Source organism: Malania oleifera, chromosome 11 (assembly GCF_029873635.1).
Source record: "Malania oleifera isolate guangnan ecotype guangnan chromosome 11, ASM2987363v1, whole genome shotgun sequence".
Lineage (NCBI taxonomy): Eukaryota > Viridiplantae > Streptophyta > Magnoliopsida > Santalales > Ximeniaceae > Malania > Malania oleifera.
This window is the reverse complement of record NC_080427.1, coordinates 7,307,157-7,326,653: the sequence shown is the minus strand read 5'-3', so window position 1 is coordinate 7,326,653 and position 19,497 is coordinate 7,307,157. Positions and strand designations below refer to the sequence as shown.

At 36.0% G+C, this 19,497-nt stretch overlaps 1 protein-coding gene across 1 annotated transcript; it reads left to right on the top strand.

Moving 5' to 3' along the window:
- Nucleotides 1–241: 241 nt before the first annotated feature.
- Nucleotides 242–10,586, top strand: LOC131168295 (large ribosomal subunit protein eL24). Its single transcript, XM_058127620.1, has 5 exons — nucleotides 242–391; nucleotides 9,240–9,315; nucleotides 9,406–9,507; nucleotides 9,870–10,018; nucleotides 10,110–10,586. Exons 1-5 carry the CDS (start codon nucleotides 381–383, stop codon nucleotides 10,264–10,266), a joined length of 495 nt encoding a protein of 164 aa, XP_057983603.1. The 5' UTR covers nucleotides 242–380; the 3' UTR covers nucleotides 10,267–10,586.
- The last annotated feature ends 8,911 nt before the right edge of the window (nucleotides 10,587–19,497 follow it).

The following is a 19,497-nucleotide window of genomic DNA, read 5'->3' as shown; positions in this document are numbered from 1 at the left end:
TACTCGATGAAGATGAAAAGTGTGATAATTAATTTTTTGGATTTTGAATGAAAGCGAGATTTTAATGTTTTTCATGAATGATTAATTTGTGAACAAAGTGGAAGTCTAATAGACGAGGAGTGAACATGGAAAGGGATGATATTTTGATTAATATAATATTTAAATTTTATAAATATAAAATGAAGGATAAAATTAAAATTTTAATTTTTGTGGCTACTTCACTCTTTTACTCTTTTACTTAGTTAAATTCTATGGATTGATGTGAAACCAACGATGCCCAATGAGCCCAACAATATAACGGCCCATCAAAATGGCCATTTAGGGTTACTTCTCCGGCACTTCCCGCTACGACGAACGTCGCCACAGCACCAAGAGCAGCCATGGTTCTCAAGTACCTCTCTCTCTCTCTCTCTCTCTCTCTCTCTCTGAATTTGTTCTCCATTATTTCGAAGGGCTCGTCACCATTTTAATATCTGACCTGTGTGTAATGCATGAATTCTTCCTTATACTTATTGTAGATCTCTTTGATGTCTGGATCTCATGGTTGTTTTTTCATCTTCTCCCTTCCCTTGCACCATGCGGGCGTGTGCTTCGGTGTTGTCCTCATAAATGGAATGGATTGGACACAATCTGCTTGTATGTGTGCAATTTTTAGCTAATATGAGCTTTGCTAGGCTTTGTAGTCCAATTAGTCGTAAACATGTGGGCCATCAGATGCAGATTAGGAGCCAATAGTGGAAGAACTGCGTAGACTCGAAGAAGTAGCTAGATGGGCTATTGGAACTTGTTAGCTATGTGCCAAATTTCACCATTGTCTGATTTTATTACTCGTTTCTGCAAATCCAAAACGACATATTGTTTATGGCCTTCTGATTATTGTTTCTTTTTGCTACCATGTTGGGATTTTGAGATCACTGATTGTCAGGGAAAGAAAAAGTTGATTGTGAGGTCTGTGAGTCATTTAAGATGTGTCGAGGAAACAGTTTCAGTCAAGTATTTCATTAATTGTTTCAACATATAATTTTTGAAGAGATAACTACTGGACAGTCTGCATTGCAAACCTAACCTTTTGCGAACCTAGGCATTATTTTTGTTTCTAGATCCTTTCAAGAATACCCATGATGCCTTGTCATAATACCTTTTATGATATTGCCCCAAAATTATGTATTACTAACCACCCTTTCTGTGTAGTTTGCTCCTGTGTCCTGACTGAATCTTAGTGCATTGTACAAGGTTACTGTTGGCTTTGTAGTTAGTTTCCATTAAGCAGGTGTTAATGGGGCAAAGTTGTACGTCTCGTGCTAGGATGGAGGTAAGGATCTGAGGCTAGGAAGCACAGACGCAGTGACACTCTAAATCCATGGAGTGTCAGTGTCTGAGATCCTCTGCTGACATGGAAGGACGCATATCTGACCAAAATTTAATTTATTTTCTTAAATGGCCAGTTTGGGGCATTTTAAGACTCTTTTGGATGTGTTTTGGATACTTTCGAGACCACCCTATCTTGATTGTTTTCTGCTTCTTGGTTTCTGGGTTTGTTATTGAAGCAGTTTTTTTGCATACTCCGTGTTGGTTGGGCTCATGATATCTAATAAATTTGGTGGTACTTTTATGAATGTTTAATATGAAATTATGAAATATTAATGCAATCAATGCACATGGATGAAATATATTTGTAACATGTGTATGAGAATGCCTAGAATTTATCTTCCATTTATTTTACCTGAATATTTTACATCCAAAATGGAAAAGCCAATAAATGTGCAAATGTATATGTATATATGCATTGTAAATTAATTATTTGTGTGTCCTTGCTGTGTTGCATCCCAGTTTTTTGAAACATCCATATAGCCGTCTCAGTATCTTGTTGTGTCTCTGTCATGGATAGGTATTTGTGCTTCCTTGGTGTTAATGCAGTCTTTGGACAGCTTTCGAGGAAAATTCAGTTTGAGATTTGTTATCTTGTGAATGGTTTCGGTAATTAAAATTTTAATCTGAATTATATTGAAAGAAAAATTGCACCCCAAAAAGTCCAAAATAGAGAAAATTCAGAGTGGAATTTTTGCTGCAAGAGTAGCAGAATATGTCCTAGCACGATGGACCATAGTGTTAAAGGCACTAGTTGCACCGAGGCACTGAAGGTTTCTGAAGCCTAGGCGCGAGGTCAAAGTCATTACAATTGGATGTAAAATGCCTTGTATAATAAATTTTTGATTTTTGAAAATAGCAGCACTAATATTTGAATTAGGAAATACCTTAAAGATTCAGTAGTTTGACTTATATTATAGATATTAAAGTAGTGGGCATAGAATTCAACTTATCAGTGCCTGTAGGGAAAAAAAACAGCATGCAGATGTTTTTCTGTTAACTAAAACAAAGCAGCAGAATTCCCATAACAAACAGCTAAAAAAGAGAGCATCAAAATTTGGAGGGCAGGGGGGAGCTGGTCATGAGAAATAGAGGAGGAAAAAAGAGGACCGCAGCAGTTCTGATCATGAGCAGTGGGCCAGAAGAAGAAAGAAGAAAAAGCTGGGTGATCAAGAGGAAGAGGAAGAAGCAAAAGAAACACAGTGAGAAAAAGACTGATGTGGTCTTCCCTCATGAGAAGAGAGCTCATAGGGCTGCCTTGTTTTAGTAGCAAAGGTTCTAGTTGCTGCTGCCTTCAATCAAGAATGAGGAGCTTGAGAGACACTGCAGTTTGCATAGGAACGGATAATGACAACTCTGATCCAATATTCCTCCCATTTTTTAATCATACACACATATTAAGATGGTTCAGATTGAAAGAAAAAAAAGGTTGTAATAAGTCAAAATTGGATAACTCCCACAAGTCTCCCCAGTGGCAAAAATATAGAGAATGCTTTTTATCCATTAGGAGTTTGAATCTCATACTTACCTGGTGGAGGGTGGGAAGTTAGGCAAGCCCCCTACCCCGGGAATTAGTGAGGGCCTCAAAAGGGGGCCTAAATACCATTGGTTGAGGAAAAAATAAAAAAATGGACCAGGTGCACTTCAAAAAGCCTCATGCTTAGTGGATAATTAGAGCTGCAAATGAGCCAAGCCGAGCCGAGCTTTAATGTGTTCAGGCTTGGCTTGGTAAACAAAAAGCTTGGCTCGGGATCAAGCTCAAATTAGAATGAGCTCAAAAATATGGGCTCGAGCTTGGCTCGAAAATAAAACTACAAGCCCGAGCTGAAGCTTGGGTTTGATTCATTTTATCTTCCCACATGCTCAATATTTCTAATTTTGGTTCAATATTTTTCTAATTACAAAAACTTTTGAGTCTGTGAAGTGAACTCTGGGATCAGCCAATTCTATTGGAATAGATGAAGCCCAAGCCCAGTGCCCGTATGCATGACTAATGACTAGAGCTAGGTGGCATTTTATGAAGAGCAAGCTCTCAATTTTGTGATGTACTTGATGTGGGAAAAATTCTTTCCTTTCTTTCTCCCGTTTCTATTGTTAGTTGCAAATAAAGATGGTATTATCAAACAAGGAGCTCAAGTAAAAGATGAGAGATGCTGTAACCAAATCTCTGGAAGCTTCTATGGGTGGTGACCACTCGGTGAATGTGAATTCATTAGACCCAGAAACGAATTTTCAGATCCAAGCCCTGAATTAACTTTTGGGCTCTACAACCCAGAAAGCCAAATTGTCTAAGAGAGAGGAGTGAAACTCAAACTCTTGCTCCACAAAGTTAAAAGATTAGAAGTATTAGTGGTGGGGATGAGGGGGAAGTGACGAAGGAATCCGATTTAGAGGTAGTGAAGGAAGAAGAAAAGGAAAAGAGATGCGGATGGTAAGAAGACAGATAATGGAGTAAGGTAGAGAATGTTGCTGTGACGGAGAAGAAAAAGAAAAAGAAAAATAATAAGAAGGATGATAACAGAATAAGGGCTTTGGAACTACAAAAGGAGGGAGTGAAGACTAAAGAACAAGGTGAGAAATATGCAATTAAAATAAGTGTAGTACGATAATTTTTTGTTTGTTTAAATAAATCAAAAACTAATCTAAACAGTCCCATCACCCTGAAGTTTAATTTAAGTCTATTGAATGAGTTTATGAACAAGTCTAATTCGAACTTATTATCGAGCCTAATTGAGTTACAAGTCGAAATAGGTCGAGCTCATTAGTGTTCAAGCTTGGCTTGTTTAATAAATGAGTTTGAAATTAGACTTGGAAATTGCTCATTTATGTAATAAACGGGCCCGAAGGAGCTTTTACCTAGTCGAACTCCTGGACTGCTAATGAGTAGCTTGGTCCGTTTGCACCCAAATGGATAGTATGGGCACCTTATTGTGCCTTTCATGGTTTTAAATAAAGGCCGCGACCGTTACGTAACGCCGTTACGTAAAGGTTTTTTGGGTTACCGATACCGTTACACACCGCGAAATCGGTGGGAAGAAAAATCACGACCGTAGCAGCCGTTACGGACCGCGACCGTTACGTAAAGGCCGCTACAGCCATTACGTAACCGCTACAGGACTGTTACACCAAAAAAATGTTTTATTTTTTACTTTTTTTTCTCACTTTTTCTCTCTCTTTCATATATCATTCTCAATATACCAAGTCGCAAGAGGGGGAAAAGATTATAATGAGGATGACAATGATGCAAAATTTACTATTTCTTTAAATACTCACAATAGATGCATTAATTAACAATTTCAAAACACTAACTTGTTAGGAAATTTTTTTTTTTAATAATATTAGTAATGTGATATTTATGTTCTTTATTTTTCAACTTCAACCTTCTTTCTTTTCTAACTATTTTATATTTATATTATTCGTATGTCTTATGTGTCTAATCGATTAATGGAGTGTATAATATATTTTATTTTATTAATTCATTTAGCACACATAAGAATTTATCACAGATAAGAACAATGAGAAGTATAAATACGCGCACACATGTAATTTTCTATCAATGATGGTTTTAAACAAATGTAAACTTGTTGCCCTTACCAAACAACTTAGTTACTCGAACTAAAGGGTCCAAAATACACTAAAACCCTTTCTAAGAATGGCTAAAAGTTCAAAACATGCAAGTACGCTAATATGCACAAGGTTGTGCGTGCTTCAAAAAAATTCACAGCTGTTACACCCGCTTCCCGTTACGTAACATCCGCTACTCCAGCTTCCCGTTACACCCGTTACCGTTATGTTACGCTACCCGCTACCGCGATTTAAAACCATGGTGCCTTTGACTACCTTGCCTTAACCTAGTCAAGGTATTTTTTAATCATATGCAGATGTAGTATATGGTTCAAATTGAAAGGAAAAAAAGGTTATATTAAGTCAATAATGGATAACCTCGACAAGTCGGACCAATGGCAAAGGTATGGATAATAGTGGGAAATTACAGACGTTCCCTTGCCCTAGGAATTAGTGGGGTCCAAAAAGTGGGGGGGCTAAATACCCATTGGTTATGGGAAAAATAAAAAAATGGATCAGGGATGCTCTCCAAAAAGCCTTATGCCTAGTTGTGCCTCACTATGCCTTTGGCACTGCCTTGCCTTGGTCGAGTTGCAGTAGGACAAGAACCTTGTGCCTAACACAACATATAAAAAAAAGCATAAATAACCTATGGTAATTTGACCTTCAGTGTACTAGAACATTTAAGAATGAGTGTTTGAAAGATATGGACTACTGAAGACCTAACAAAATCTAATCTTAGAACTTTTGAGTGGGATTTGTCAGTTTTGTTGGGATGATGTGTGTATTCTTTTGGTTTTTGTTTGAATGTTTTCCTTTGTTTATATAGGAGCTTATCAATCCTTTTTTGATCTTAAGTATTTCTTTCTTGTTAGTAGATTATACAAAGACTGTACAGTATTGTGGTTTAATAAAAAAGAGTGATCTCATTTAAGGAAATTTTGTCCCAAAAAGCAACATGTTCGTCTAAGAGTCTATTTGATATTGTTTCTATTTTTGTTTTTGTACAGTGAAGAAATAGATTACGAAAACGTTATTTATGTTGCTAGTTTTGTTTCTACTGTCGATTTTCAGTTGTTTTAAAAAAAATTGTGACTAGATTTTATGGTTTCTAGGTTTTTTTGCAACCTATTGTTAGAATACTTTAATATCTAGAATTAACTTTTGTAGTTTAAATCATTCATTTAATACATATTTTTCAATTAAAATTAAAATAAAATGATAATATGAATTGAAAAATATAATTTAAATAAAATATTCATAATTTTTTTTAAAAAAAAATTTTAAAAAATAAAATCCATTTTAAAGAGTCATTTACTATTTATCAATTGTCAAGTAAAATAATTGTAAAGTGAATTCTGAAATTTTATAATTAAGCAAATGAACATAAATTATTTTTATTTCTATTATTATTTTTTTAATGAGCATAAATAATTTTTATTTCTATTATATTATTTTTAACTTGTATTATTTTGTATCTATTTTTAATCATATTATTTTAATTTTTATTTGATTTAATGAAAAAAATGAGCATTTATTCAATCAAGTTTTTAATTTCTTTTGGTTTTAAAAATATTAACTATTGTTGATTTTTGATTTTTAATTTCTGTTTTTGATTTTCATTTTCATAATTTTTGGGTGATACCAATCAACCTAATATATTGATTTATGTCAAGAAAAATGATGACGCTATACTTTTGTATAGTTTTGAAAACCAGAATGGGGTTAGTGATGATAATAAAACTGGAGTGGCTCATTGTTTTTTTGGTTAAACTAGAAGGAGGGTTTTTGTAACTTTTTCTAGAACCACAAGTGGTTTGTAGTTATGTTTTTTAGAAAAATGAATTGTTGCTAGTTAATATAGAGATGTAAATGTGTGCCAGTGTGTGCATGGGAAAATGGTAATTGAAAATGTTAATTGTGCAAGTTAGCATCGCACACACTTTATATGCCAGCAGTAATCCCATTTGACCTTTGTGTGGCATTTAGTTCATGGGTTTAAGATGCTTGCTGGTGTTGTGATTTCCAGGAATCTTGATACTTGGAATATAAGATTCTCATGTATGGTTTGGAAGCTATTATAAATAGATTCATGGGAATGTGAAGTTCTCATGTTTGGTTTGAACAATGAGACTTTACAAAAGAGAAATGCTATGGTGTTTTAGCTCAAAATTCAACAATTAAAAACTAAAGTACTAAAAAATCAACTCATTAAAAACACAATATAAAAAAAAAAAACTATTAAAATAAGAGGGTGATGATGAGGGAGAAGTAGTTGAAGAGAGAGGGAGAGGGAGTGAGATTGGGAATGAAATAGGCTATATAAACATGTACTCTGTTTTTGGATTTTTGAAATATATTTGAGGTTTTTTGTCATTTCATGCTTTTTTGGTGATTTCCCCCAGCTAGGAATCCGGGTACCCACATATTTGAATGAGAATGGGGATGCTGGCGTGTGACGAATGTTGTGGGAATATGTACCATTCCAATTATGTGAAACAAACATGGAAAAACCTTAGAATTAATGAGAATTCCATGGAATTGCTGGTTGAATTTGCAAACCAAACACAATTAGATTTGAGTGTAATTTGTATTTTCAAAACACCTTACTGCACAACAGTTTTTTTTTTTTTGGGGGGGGGGGGTGTTGTGGATGCGTGGGTTGTAAAATTTAAGCTTTGCTTCCTGCTGTAGCTAAGGGGATCTGTTTGTTATTCTATTGTTTCTTCTTTTCTCTCTGGTATACTGCTAGTGCACTTCTGGTTTCTTCTTTTAATATTCTATTTTACTCATAAAAAGACTTGTGGACAAAGGAATGAAGGATTGGGGAGTGGGAGGTGGCAGCAACAATTAATTTCCTTAGGGTGCAATAGAACAGCTTCTTTTGTTTTCTCTATAATTCTTATGTAATCATGCCACTCTTTGACAAACAGAATCATATAGAAGAACAGTTGGAATACAATATCACATTAATACTTGGGAGTGGGAGTGTATGAAGGTGTTGAAACCGTGCCAGCATAGCCTGTTTCATGCTCAACCTAGCAGTACATTATTGACTGTTCAGGCACCAGGAGTGTCCCTGGTACTTCTACAGCTACAATAAATAGGCCAAGGGACAAGAACATGGCAATGTCAATGAACAAAACCATGCCGACTGGGATCCTTCATGGTATTTGAAATGTGGATTGGAATCCAACTTTAGTTTGTTGTGCAAAAGGGAAGAGATGTTTTATTAGAGAGAAGGCCAAGAAAGATTGAAATGATGAAACTTTTTGGGACAGGAGGAAGGTAAGAAGTTTTTGATATTTTTATGAGGCGAAACTAGCTTTAGCATTAAATGAAAAGGAGAGGCATTTTTGACATAATAAATATGGGTACAATGCTAACTTGCCCGTAAAGCGGTGGCCATTAATATTTTCCACACAGGCACATGCATATACAATTTAGGGAAGTGCAAACAATGTTCACTTAATACATGCATAAATTTTTGAAAAAACAATATGGAAATTCTTAATGGGCCTAGAAAACTGTTGGTTTTTTTCCCCCTGATTTTTTGTTTGTTTGTTTGTTTTTGGATTCAAGTTTAGTGGGTATTTCATTTTTGCTTGTCCTGTAAGTTGAACATTGATTCACTGAAGGTCTATTAAAAACACGAAAATGAATTAGAATTTTTTTTTTTCCAAATTGCTCATGGGCCGTAGGGCAGTGTGTAAGTAATGGTGTTTGAGTTTTGGAGCCTATGTGGCTTCTTTGTCGTTATTTATTTGCTTATCCTTGTCATTTAAACAAGGCCAACATGTATTGTTAAAAAAGGGAGAGAGGAGTGGGCGGGGGTGGAGATGCAACCATATCTGCCTGAATATACCACTTTCCACTTCCATGATGATAGTGTTGTTCTAGTGAAGATAGTATCATAATAAAATTGTCAGGTTTTGGGATTTTCACTAGTAATTGGTAGTGTCATTTGAATGATGATGGAGAGTATAGAACATCATGATAGATGTGTGGCAGCTTCGACTATCCAACTTCATGTGACATCTGTCATAAAATGTTAGTGTCTTCTGTAATGATGGTTTTCTTTGCATTATAAGTCATGAATTTAAGAAGCCTTGAGATTTTTTGCAGCTTAAAATATTGTCCATCAAATTGATTTGATGAACTGAATTATGATCCTACTAGTGTGGGATCATTCATGCTTTCTTATACTTTCTTATTACCATATACTACTTTTTATATTACAAAATTTTATTAGAATAAATGCCTGAATAACCAAAGTAAAAAAAATAATACCACTGTTATCATGTCAGGACGGAGCTGTGCCGTTTCAGTGGAGCTAAGATATACCCTGGGAGGGGCATCAGATTTGTTCGTTCGGATTCTCAGGTATCTTATTTATTTTTTCACTGAATAGTATTTTCCCATGCCCCCCCTTTTTTGAGTTTATGTTATTAATGATATGATATGTGAATATAGGTGTTCCTGTTTGCCAATTCAAAATGCAAAAGGTACTTCCACAACCGGTTGAAGCCATCGAAACTTACTTGGACAGCCATGTACAGGAAGCAGCATAAGAAGGTGGGACTGACCTTTGAAGCTTGTTATACTTAATTTAGAAAGATCTCAAAGGCCGCTTGTTGAATCTACTCAAGAATACTTTTTCTTTTTACACTTAGTTTACAGGTGAAAAGCAGATCGATGAGTGTATGAGTACCAAAATTAATTAAAATGTGACTGATTTTGACATTTGATAATTATAAGTTTTGGTCTTGCAGGCTCCTACAACACCTAGTTAGTCCTATGCTGTGATTTCAAGGCTTATATTCAACTTCCTCTGCATGTCCTCATTTGTGTTTCAGTTTCAGTTCTGGTTCTTAAAAGCCATCATGGTATGGGCAGCCAACAGATTTAATGTGCCTGTTGTCTTGACAAATTTTCAGGATATTGCTGCAGAAGCTGTAAAAAAGAGGCGACGCACCAATAAGAAGCCGTACTCTAGGTCCATAGTGGGTGCTACCTTGGAGGTTATCCAAAAGAAAAGGTCTGAGAAACCTGAAGTTCGAGATGCTGCGAGAGAGGCTGCCCTTCGGTGAGTTTGTGTGATGATTGCGAGCAAACTTCACTGAATACTGATTGCTGTTTCTGGACCGTTGTATTGACTGATCTTGTAAATTTTGCAGTGAAATTAAGGAAAGGATTAAGAAAACGAAGGATGAAAAGAAGGCAAAGAAGGCAGAAGTGATGGCCAAGACACAAAAGTCACAGGGCAAGGGTAATTTTCCCAAGGGTGCTGCCCCGAAGGGTCCTAAGATTGGAGGTGGTGGTGGTAAGCGTTGAGTGGTGGGCTTCCGTTCATTTCATTGCGTAGTGTGATAGTAGCGAAGTTTGTTCACCTGGAAGGCATTTTATGGAGAATATGGACTGATTGGTATTGTTAGCCAAAAGATTTTGTTCACCAAATATCTGGCAGTTGGGAGAAGTTAAGCTATTTATATGACTCAAATGAATTCTTGTAATTCTTCAGCAGATTTAAATTAGGTTTTTTTAATGGCAGCTAGTCAATTTAAACGATTTATAGCTCTTAATTGGATTATTCAGTTAATTGCACGTTGTTTTGGGTGGCGCAATATTATCAGAGAAGTTTCCCTTTTTGGTTACTTCAGTTCATAAGATGTCTACATTTGGTTTGCGAAATGTCTGTTCTTAGAATTAGATTAGTTATAAAAAATTAGTTTCAAGTAAATTATAAATATTTATATGAAAAAATGTTGTCATAAAACAAACAATGTGATATTTTTATTGATCCATAATGCAGAAAAGGAATAATTATTTTCAATGAATGTATATATATTTTTTCTTATTACATGTTTGATAAAAGAGTAAGGAATGTATAAGAAATGGTTATTTCCTCTTGTTATCAAAATTTTTAGTATATTGCATCTTAAATAGCTATTTTTTGAGCCAAACACAACGCAAGGATCTGATTAAACATGACACCTTCCCCTCAGGACTGAAGATCATCAAGCCTCAATTCCTAATTTCTTTGATTTTTATTTTTTTTTAAATATTTAAATAAAATTTTATTGATTGGAGGTTTGGACCTCTGACTCTGTGTTTGGAAAGGGGGGTGGGGGGTGGTGTTTGGAAATAATTAATAAGTCAAGCCATTCTTTTCCATATGTTATATGGTATCCCTTCATCAGAATAGTTAATGTAAACAGTTTCTGTTCAATAAGAATAGTTAATGTATGCAAGTACCTATGAAAATCACACTAAGATCACGTATATGTGCTCTGGTTTTTATTGAATAAACGATGGGGGACATATTTGACGGTCAAATTGTCCTTCACAACTCTGACATAAACAAAATGTAATTCAAGTTGAAGTCGCTTGTTTTGAGAATGAAACATAGGATTGGTTGTAATCTAAGTCATGCCACCATAAAATGTAATTCAAGTTGAAGTCCCCTGTTTTGAGAATGAAACATAGGGTTGACTATAATGCAAGTCATGCCACCATAAAATGTAATTCAAGTTGAAGTTGCTTGTTTTGAGAAAGAAACATAAGGTTGGCTGTAATGCAAGTCATGCCACCATAGTGTTGTAGGCGAAAGGAGGATTCAAAGCGCAAAGAGGAGATTTTATATCCAAGAAGTCTCCGCAATAGTACAAAGTCTCAGCAATAGTACAAAGATACGATGGCCTCCAAGATGGGATGAGGAACCACACTACTCTCATGAAGAGCATGTGCCTGAAATTGTACCAAGAAAAAAAAAAATCAGTGGTACTTCCTCAAGGTTCTATGATCATTGCGCGAGCCAGCCTAACTAGAATATAAGAGAAAATATAATACTCAAAAGTCAGCCCAAATCCAAGGGTTGAATCAACGGCATTCTTCACTACTCAAAAGAAGAAAGGTAAGCAAAAATGGGAGAATCAAGTGATCTAAATCGAGAATCACAAATTAGGATTCTAAAAAAGAGCTGCTCCCTAATAGAAATCACTAGTATCAATATGCAGGATTCTGTTTCCTTTGTTAGGAATTTGGAGTGGTGGCAATCTAATTTAAGGGATGGAAATGATATGAAGATTCTTGCATAATGTTTGATACACAAGAATGTAATTAAATAAAATAAAAGTATTTTTTTAAAAAAAATACATTTTCACATATTCGCTATATAACTTTTCACTCCATTCCATTCTAATTCCATTCAATTCTATCATACCAAGTAAGTTGTAATGCCCCGACCTGCCATGTGGGCCCGGGGTGCTACTATAGTAACGTCTGTGTACTGATACCATATTCATCATAAATAAATGTAGCGAAAATAATGAAACATTCTCCAAACATACACTACGAGAGCTCTAAATTTATTTTATACATAAAAGTTTCCAAACATCCATACTACAATCCATAATACAAAACAAAACCCATTCTAGTCTATACAACCATATTGCATAGTCAGGGCTTCAAACCCAACGTATATCCAGCGGAGCTCTTACTGACACTCACAAAAAACTAACTGGCAATCAACCTGCCCTGGAGTTCTCTAAACTCGACTTCGAGATGGTCCTGAAAAGATAATTTGTGTATTGGGGTGAGACACTTCTCAGTAAGGCAGATTAAGTTAACATCAGTGTGTGGTCACCATGCATTAAGTGTTTACAGAAAACATCCATCCTTCATTTAACTGAAAATAGCATTTATACATTGTACTCACTTTATACTGCTGAAAATACTCATCTCATTTTCATGATATAAACAATTCAGTAATTAAATAACATCATTTACATAAATTTATAGATATGCATAAAATATATTCCCTATGACTAACGCCATTTACTTCCCCAATGGCACAGGTTGTGCGACCCGAAGGCTGAACTAAGCCTGAGGTGATAAACTCATACTAAGTCAAAACATACGTCTGCATCTAACTTTGACTACGTAGGCATCCGCAACTTGCTTGCGGGGTTTCGATTGCCCTACTACATCCTGAAAGTCCGGACTTCCAAGGAAGGTACACCCTCTATAGTGACTAATCGGCTGAAACCACCCTACACTGCTATCTAGAACAGTGTGGGCTCACATGGCCAAATATTGAATTTCTAGTAATGGTACCGTGCTTATAACATAACTAGTCCTCAGGGTTCCTAAAGCATATCATGCAATTTAAGTAATAAAAACTCTATTTCAAACTTATTTCATATAAAATTTGTCATGTTATAAAACTTGGCCCTCACGGCCATCATATAAAACTCGGCCCTTGCGGCCTTCATATAAAATCTTCTTGCGTTTCATAAACGGTTCCAGTATTTCACAAACATTTCAATATTTCACAAACATTTCATAACCTCGGTTATACAATAACCCCAAAATATTATACATATGCCACACAATTTTCCATATAGATTATATCCTATTTATAGCGTCAAACTATACTTTCCGCCATTCATTTTTACTGAAAATACCATATCATATATCCTAGGTTTGAAAAGACCATTTTGAATGGTTGGTTTTCAAAATAACAATTGAAAACATAAATATACAAATATAGCATTTTGTTAGGCTCAATTTTAATAAAATTTATGACTTAACTTAATCCTCTTACTTGGCTTACTGGAAAGCCTTCTGACACCCTTAATCCACGCCCTACGACATTCAAAACTCAAAACTCTGAAATACATTTTCCCCAAATTAATCATCCCAACCCACAAAATACTTTTCATTAAACGCTTCCTAGGCCCCCTATACTTCAAAACAACAATAAAACTCCAAAATACCTACTTACCCTAGTTTTGGAGTGGTGCCTAGAAAGACCCCATTTAAGAATCTACTCCACTAGACTTGTAGAGAATTTCCCTCCTGATCCTCGTGGTAACTTCTGATCGTCGATTCGAGCGATGAACGACAAAGAATCCAAAAAGAGAGAGAGAGTGAGGATCCGGCTTAGAGAGAGAGAGAGAGAGAGAGAGAGAGAGAGAGAGAGAGAGAGAGAGAGAGAGAGAGAGAGAGAGAGAGAGAGAAGATTTCTTACTCCTTAAGCAACTAAAATTTGTATTTATAGGCCATTGACTTAGCCAACTTCGTCGACGAATTGTTGCCTTCATCGACGAATTACAGAAGACCGTTCGCCGATAAAGGAAGGGTTTCTTCGACGAACCTTAAGTTTGATATTTTCTTATCATTCGGGATTTCTTCATCTACGATGCCTGAATTTCGTCGACGAACCACAGAAGGACCTTCGTTGACAAAATCAGGGGCTTCGTCGACAAATCCTGCTATTTGCCCCCTTTTTTTTTCCCTTCTTCTTTTCTTATTTATTTCATTTATTTTCTGGGTTTGGGTTTCTACAATCTCCCCTCGTTATAAGAATTTCGTCCTTGACATTTGCTAACTGATATCGATCACATCCTTATCTCACAATCCATCTCTACCAAAAAGTCGGTAGCCACCCATATAGTGGCCCCGTCCTAAGTTTATTAGATATCCTCTCTTATGGCGGAGGAATACCGTGGTTACATATATTGTCTTGGGAGATTACAATACCATACCAAACTCTTCCAAATACCATTCATAGACGGAATCATAAACAACTAACAACTACACACACCTACCTTACCTATTCTGCAAATAAAACCACCACTTAACTGAATAATCGTACTGGTATGTCTAACACTAATCCTCACTGAAATGTTGTGGGTATTTTTTGTGTATTTTTGTCTCTAGCTCCCATGAAGCCTCCTCGACCGCACGATTACGCCACAGCACCTTCACTAATGGTATCTCCTTAGTACGCAGTTCCTGTATTTTCTGATCCGAAGTCTGAACTGGTACCTCCTCATAGGCAAAAACATCCCCGATCTTTAAGGGTTTATAGCTGATCATGTGCGAAAGATCTGACACATATTTCCCTAGAACTGATACATGAAAGATGTTATAAACTCTAGACAATGCTAGGGGTAACGCCACTCGATAGGCAACTAGACCAATCCTTTCCAGGATCTCAAATGGCCCAATGTACTGAGGGCTCAGCGAACCTCATCACTCCCTTCATCGGAGCAACCCTTAAGAATACCATATCCCTGATCTCGAACTCTAGTTCCCATCAACGAGTATCTGCATAACTCCTCTACTGACTTTGAGCTGCTTTTATCCTATCCCTTGACCTTTGCAGAGGTATGCTGTACTAATTTCGGCCCCAAAACTTGCCGCTCACCAACCTCATCCCAGTACAACGGAGATGGCACCGACAACCATACAAAGCCTCATATGGTGCCATCTCAATACTGGTCTGATAACTGTTATTATATACAAACTATACTAACAGTAGATATCGAATCCAACTACCACCAAAATCTAGTACGCACATCCTCACCATGTCCTCTAAAATCTGAATGGTCCTCTCGGATTGTTCATCCGTCTGCGGGTGAAATGTAGTACTAAAGGTGAGTTGAGATCTCAAGGCGTCCTGCAAACTCTTCTAGAATTGAGAGGTGAACCGTGGATCTCGATATGAAACTATATAAACTGGGATGTCATGAAGTCGCACTATCTCCTGTACATAAAGTTTTGCCAGCCTAACCATGGAGTAACTGACTCTGATCAAAATAAAGTGTGCAGTATTCGTCATCCGATCCACAATAACCTAAATAACATTTTGCCCATGCACCGCTGAAGGCAATCCTGATACAAAGTCCATCGAGACATGCTCCCACTTCTACTTTGGGATGTCAAGTGGCTGAAGTAGTCCTGCTAGCCTCTGGTGCTATGCTTTTACCTGCTGGCACATCAGAAAATGCTCCATAAAATGGGTGATCTCTTTTTTAATGTTAGACCACTAGAAAGATTTTCGCCAATCCCTGTACATCTTTGTGCTCCTTGGATGCACTGTATATAGAGAGTAATGTGCCTATTCCAGGATGATTCGTTTAATCTCAGGATCATTCGATACGCAGATTCTGGTGTGAAATCTCAAAACCCCGTCATCTGAGACATTGAAATCTACATTCAACCCATCTTGTATTCCACTCACAAGCTCTGCTAGCTCTTCATCTTTCATATGAGCTGATCTGATCCTATCTCGTAAGTTTGGTTGCACTACCAAGCCAGTAATGTACGCTTGGTGATTCCCTTCTACTAACTCTACACCCAACCTCTCAACATCCTGATTTGGTGCTGAACCCCAATTGTTGAGACTGATGCAGAAACTAACTTCCAACTCAAAGCATTAGCTACCACGTTAGCTTTCCTGGGGTGGTAACTAATAGTACAGTCGTAATCCTTTATCAATTCAAGCCACCTGTGTTGCCTCATATTCAACTCTTTCTAGGTGAATAAGTATTTGAGACTCTTATGATCAGTAAAGATCTTGTACTTTTCACCATATAGGAAGTGCCGCCAGATCTTTAGTGCAAATACCATTGCTGCCAGTGATTACGCGCTTAAATTGCGTAATTAGGTATTTTAATTCATGCATTAAGAATTATATTTTTAATTAAATGCCTAATTATTCTCAATAATTTAACATTGTGTCCTATTTATAATATTTGAGTCTTATTAAGTAATTTATGAATTTTTGGTATTTTTTTATTAAAAGATAATTATTGGAAGTTAAAAGCGATACTATTTTGTATTCTAGGCGTAACTTTCTCGTTCGAGTTCCGATTGAGACGATTTAAAATTTTTGGGAAAGCTGAGGAAGAGTTTTACGATTTTTGTGTTTTGAGTTTTGAGAGTTACAGGCTGTAGGAAGGTTAAAATTGGGTTTGAAAGTGTAGAACCGACTATATGTGAACAAAAGAAAGAAAGAAAGAAAAAAAAATAAAAAATAAAAAACTTGGAGGCCCATGGCTGATATGACCCAGCCATACAAGGTGTGTGCGTGCGTGGGGGATCCTTGGGGGCAGCCGAAATTGCAAGAAGAAAAAAAGGTTTTGATGGTAATTTTGAAAATCAAATATTGTGGGCTTTGGAGAGCATTGATATAAAAGTTGAAAAGTCAAATATTGTGGGCTTTGGAAGGCTTAAATGCATCGAAAAAAAAAAAAGGTTTTTAAGGCATTGAAAAGTCAATAAAAAGGGCTCTTTAGTTTATTATTTCTTTAGGAGAGTAGGTTAGGGTTTGGGGATACTTTTGGAGGTCTTTCTTTTTGCTCCTTGGGAGGCCGTGCGCAACAATCTTGGGAGGCTTCTCCGATTCCTTCTCTTCTCCAAACACACAAGGCTTGCTCTCTCTCTCTCTCTCTCTCTCTCTCTCTCTCTCTCTCTCAAGACAACACTTGTTTAATTATTATTGGTACTTTTGTTTTATTTACAAGTCTCCATTATAATATTTAATTTTTTTTGATTGGGTTATTATTATTAAAGTAGGTTTTTTTTTTTTAATTCAAAGTTATTGTTGGAATTCTTGGTTGGGTTATTTTGGATTATTAAGTTGAGTTGTTTTCGTTTTGTTTTACTTAAAGTCTTTAGTTGAATTTAAATATTTCGTTGGGTTATTTTTCTCATCAAGTTTAGTTTTTTTTTATTCAATATTATTGTTGAAATTAATTTTGATCTGGATTGATATTCATTGTTAAGTTCGGTGTGTTCTCTTTAGAATCTTTTTTTAGGATTTAAATATTTGTTGGGTTAAGTTTAACTTTTTAGTTGGAGTTTAGTTGATGATTTTGTGGTTGAATGCTTAAATTGGTTAATAAAGTTTTGATCATTAGGTTTTTGTTCGGAATTTTCATACGCAGTATTTATTTATTGTTTGAATAGGATTTGATTACCGTCATTCGTTTCTTGTTATTTTATGCGTATTAGGTTCTTAATTTATGTTTTAATTTTAGGTTCTTAAGTTATGTTTTAATTTAGTCACAAAAATCTCAAAAATCCCTGGGAACTGAATTTGAACTATGTTCAGTAAACTTTTCTTTTCTTAATTTCTTTTGGGATCAATTACACAAAAATTAGAATTAATCTGCATTCCCTAAGAAGACGATCTGACCCTTGGGCTAATTATTACATGACTGAACTCTTATACTTGGGATAGCCTACGGGTTGCTCATTTTTATAGTGAGTCAAGTTTTTGGCACCGTTGCCGGGGATTGAATTTCAAACTAGTGTTTTTCCCGTTATTTTAATTTTTTTCATGAAAAAAAAAGAAAAAAAAAAGAAAAAAAAAAAAGAGTTTTGAAGAAAATGTGGCTACACCTACACCACACACGCTTATGGATTTTTTGCAGCCCACACAAACCACACAACCATCTTGCATTATATTGCCTGAGAATGCACAGAACTTTAACATTAAGCTTGGAATAATATTTGTGATACCTCAATTTTATGGGATGGAGTGTGAAAATCCATACCAGCTTGCGTTTATTTCTTTTTTCATTGAAAGACAATGCTAAGACGTGGTTTAATTCTCTTAGGCCTAATTCTATCTCTAGTTGGACTGATATGCAAAATGAATTTCTACATAAATTTTTTCTTTAAAGAGAACTTAATTTTTACAGGAACAGATAAGTTGATTCATGCAAGGAGTTGATGAGACATTCCATGAAAGTTGGGAGAGATTTAGAGATCTGGTTAACATGTGTCCCCACCATGGATTTGAATCATGGCATTTGGTCAACTATTTCTACATTGCGTTGACTCCTGAATCGAAACAATTTGTTCATACTATGTGTTCAGGATATTTCTTCGACAAGGAGCTTGATAAGACATTAGATTTTCTAGATTATTTAGCTGACTATGCTCAACAGTGGAATACTAGGATTAAGAAAAGACCAATTGAAGCTCAACCATTGAAAGCAGTAGATGGTGGAGAGTGGTATGAACTGAAAGATGATTTTTATGTTGAGGCACGTATGGCTGAATTCACCAGAAGAGTGAAGGCTATGGAGATGGAAAATGAGAATAATACAAAGCAACTTTGGAATCAACCTTCCCAATCCTATGCACCCTCTTATCAGTCGTGATATCATCAGGCTGCCTTTCAGCATCAGTATCAGCTACAATAGACCTCTCAGAGCTATACACCTTCAGGATTTCAATCTAATGTAGCACATGCTCCACTGGAGAAGTCTCTTAAGGATGCTCTTCAGAATTTTATGCAGATTCAAGTCACAACTAACAATCAGTGCACTCATGCTATACATGAATTGCAAGACACCATTAATGAGATGAGCACGTAGTTGAATATCTTAGAAAAAGGAGAATTTCTAGTAGAACCTTAGCCTAATCCTCAAGAATACCAGCACCAACAACAAAAAATACATAATATTTTTCTTGAGATAACGGAGGTTGTTATTACTTCAAGAAGTGGAAAATAAGTTCCCTAACCTGAGACTCTCACTAACAGACCAATAGTTGTCCCGACACCTGAAGTTACAACTAAGATAGATGAGGTCAAAGAAAAATCAGAGGAAGCAAGCTCAGAATTGAAGAAGTTAGTTAACGTGGAGACTGAGATCAATAAGGAGTACCAACCTATGATACCTTACCCTTAGAGATTGATAGCCGTGGAATCGTCATTCTCTATTGGATTAAATGTCAAGGAGTGTAACGCCGAAGCAAATCCTC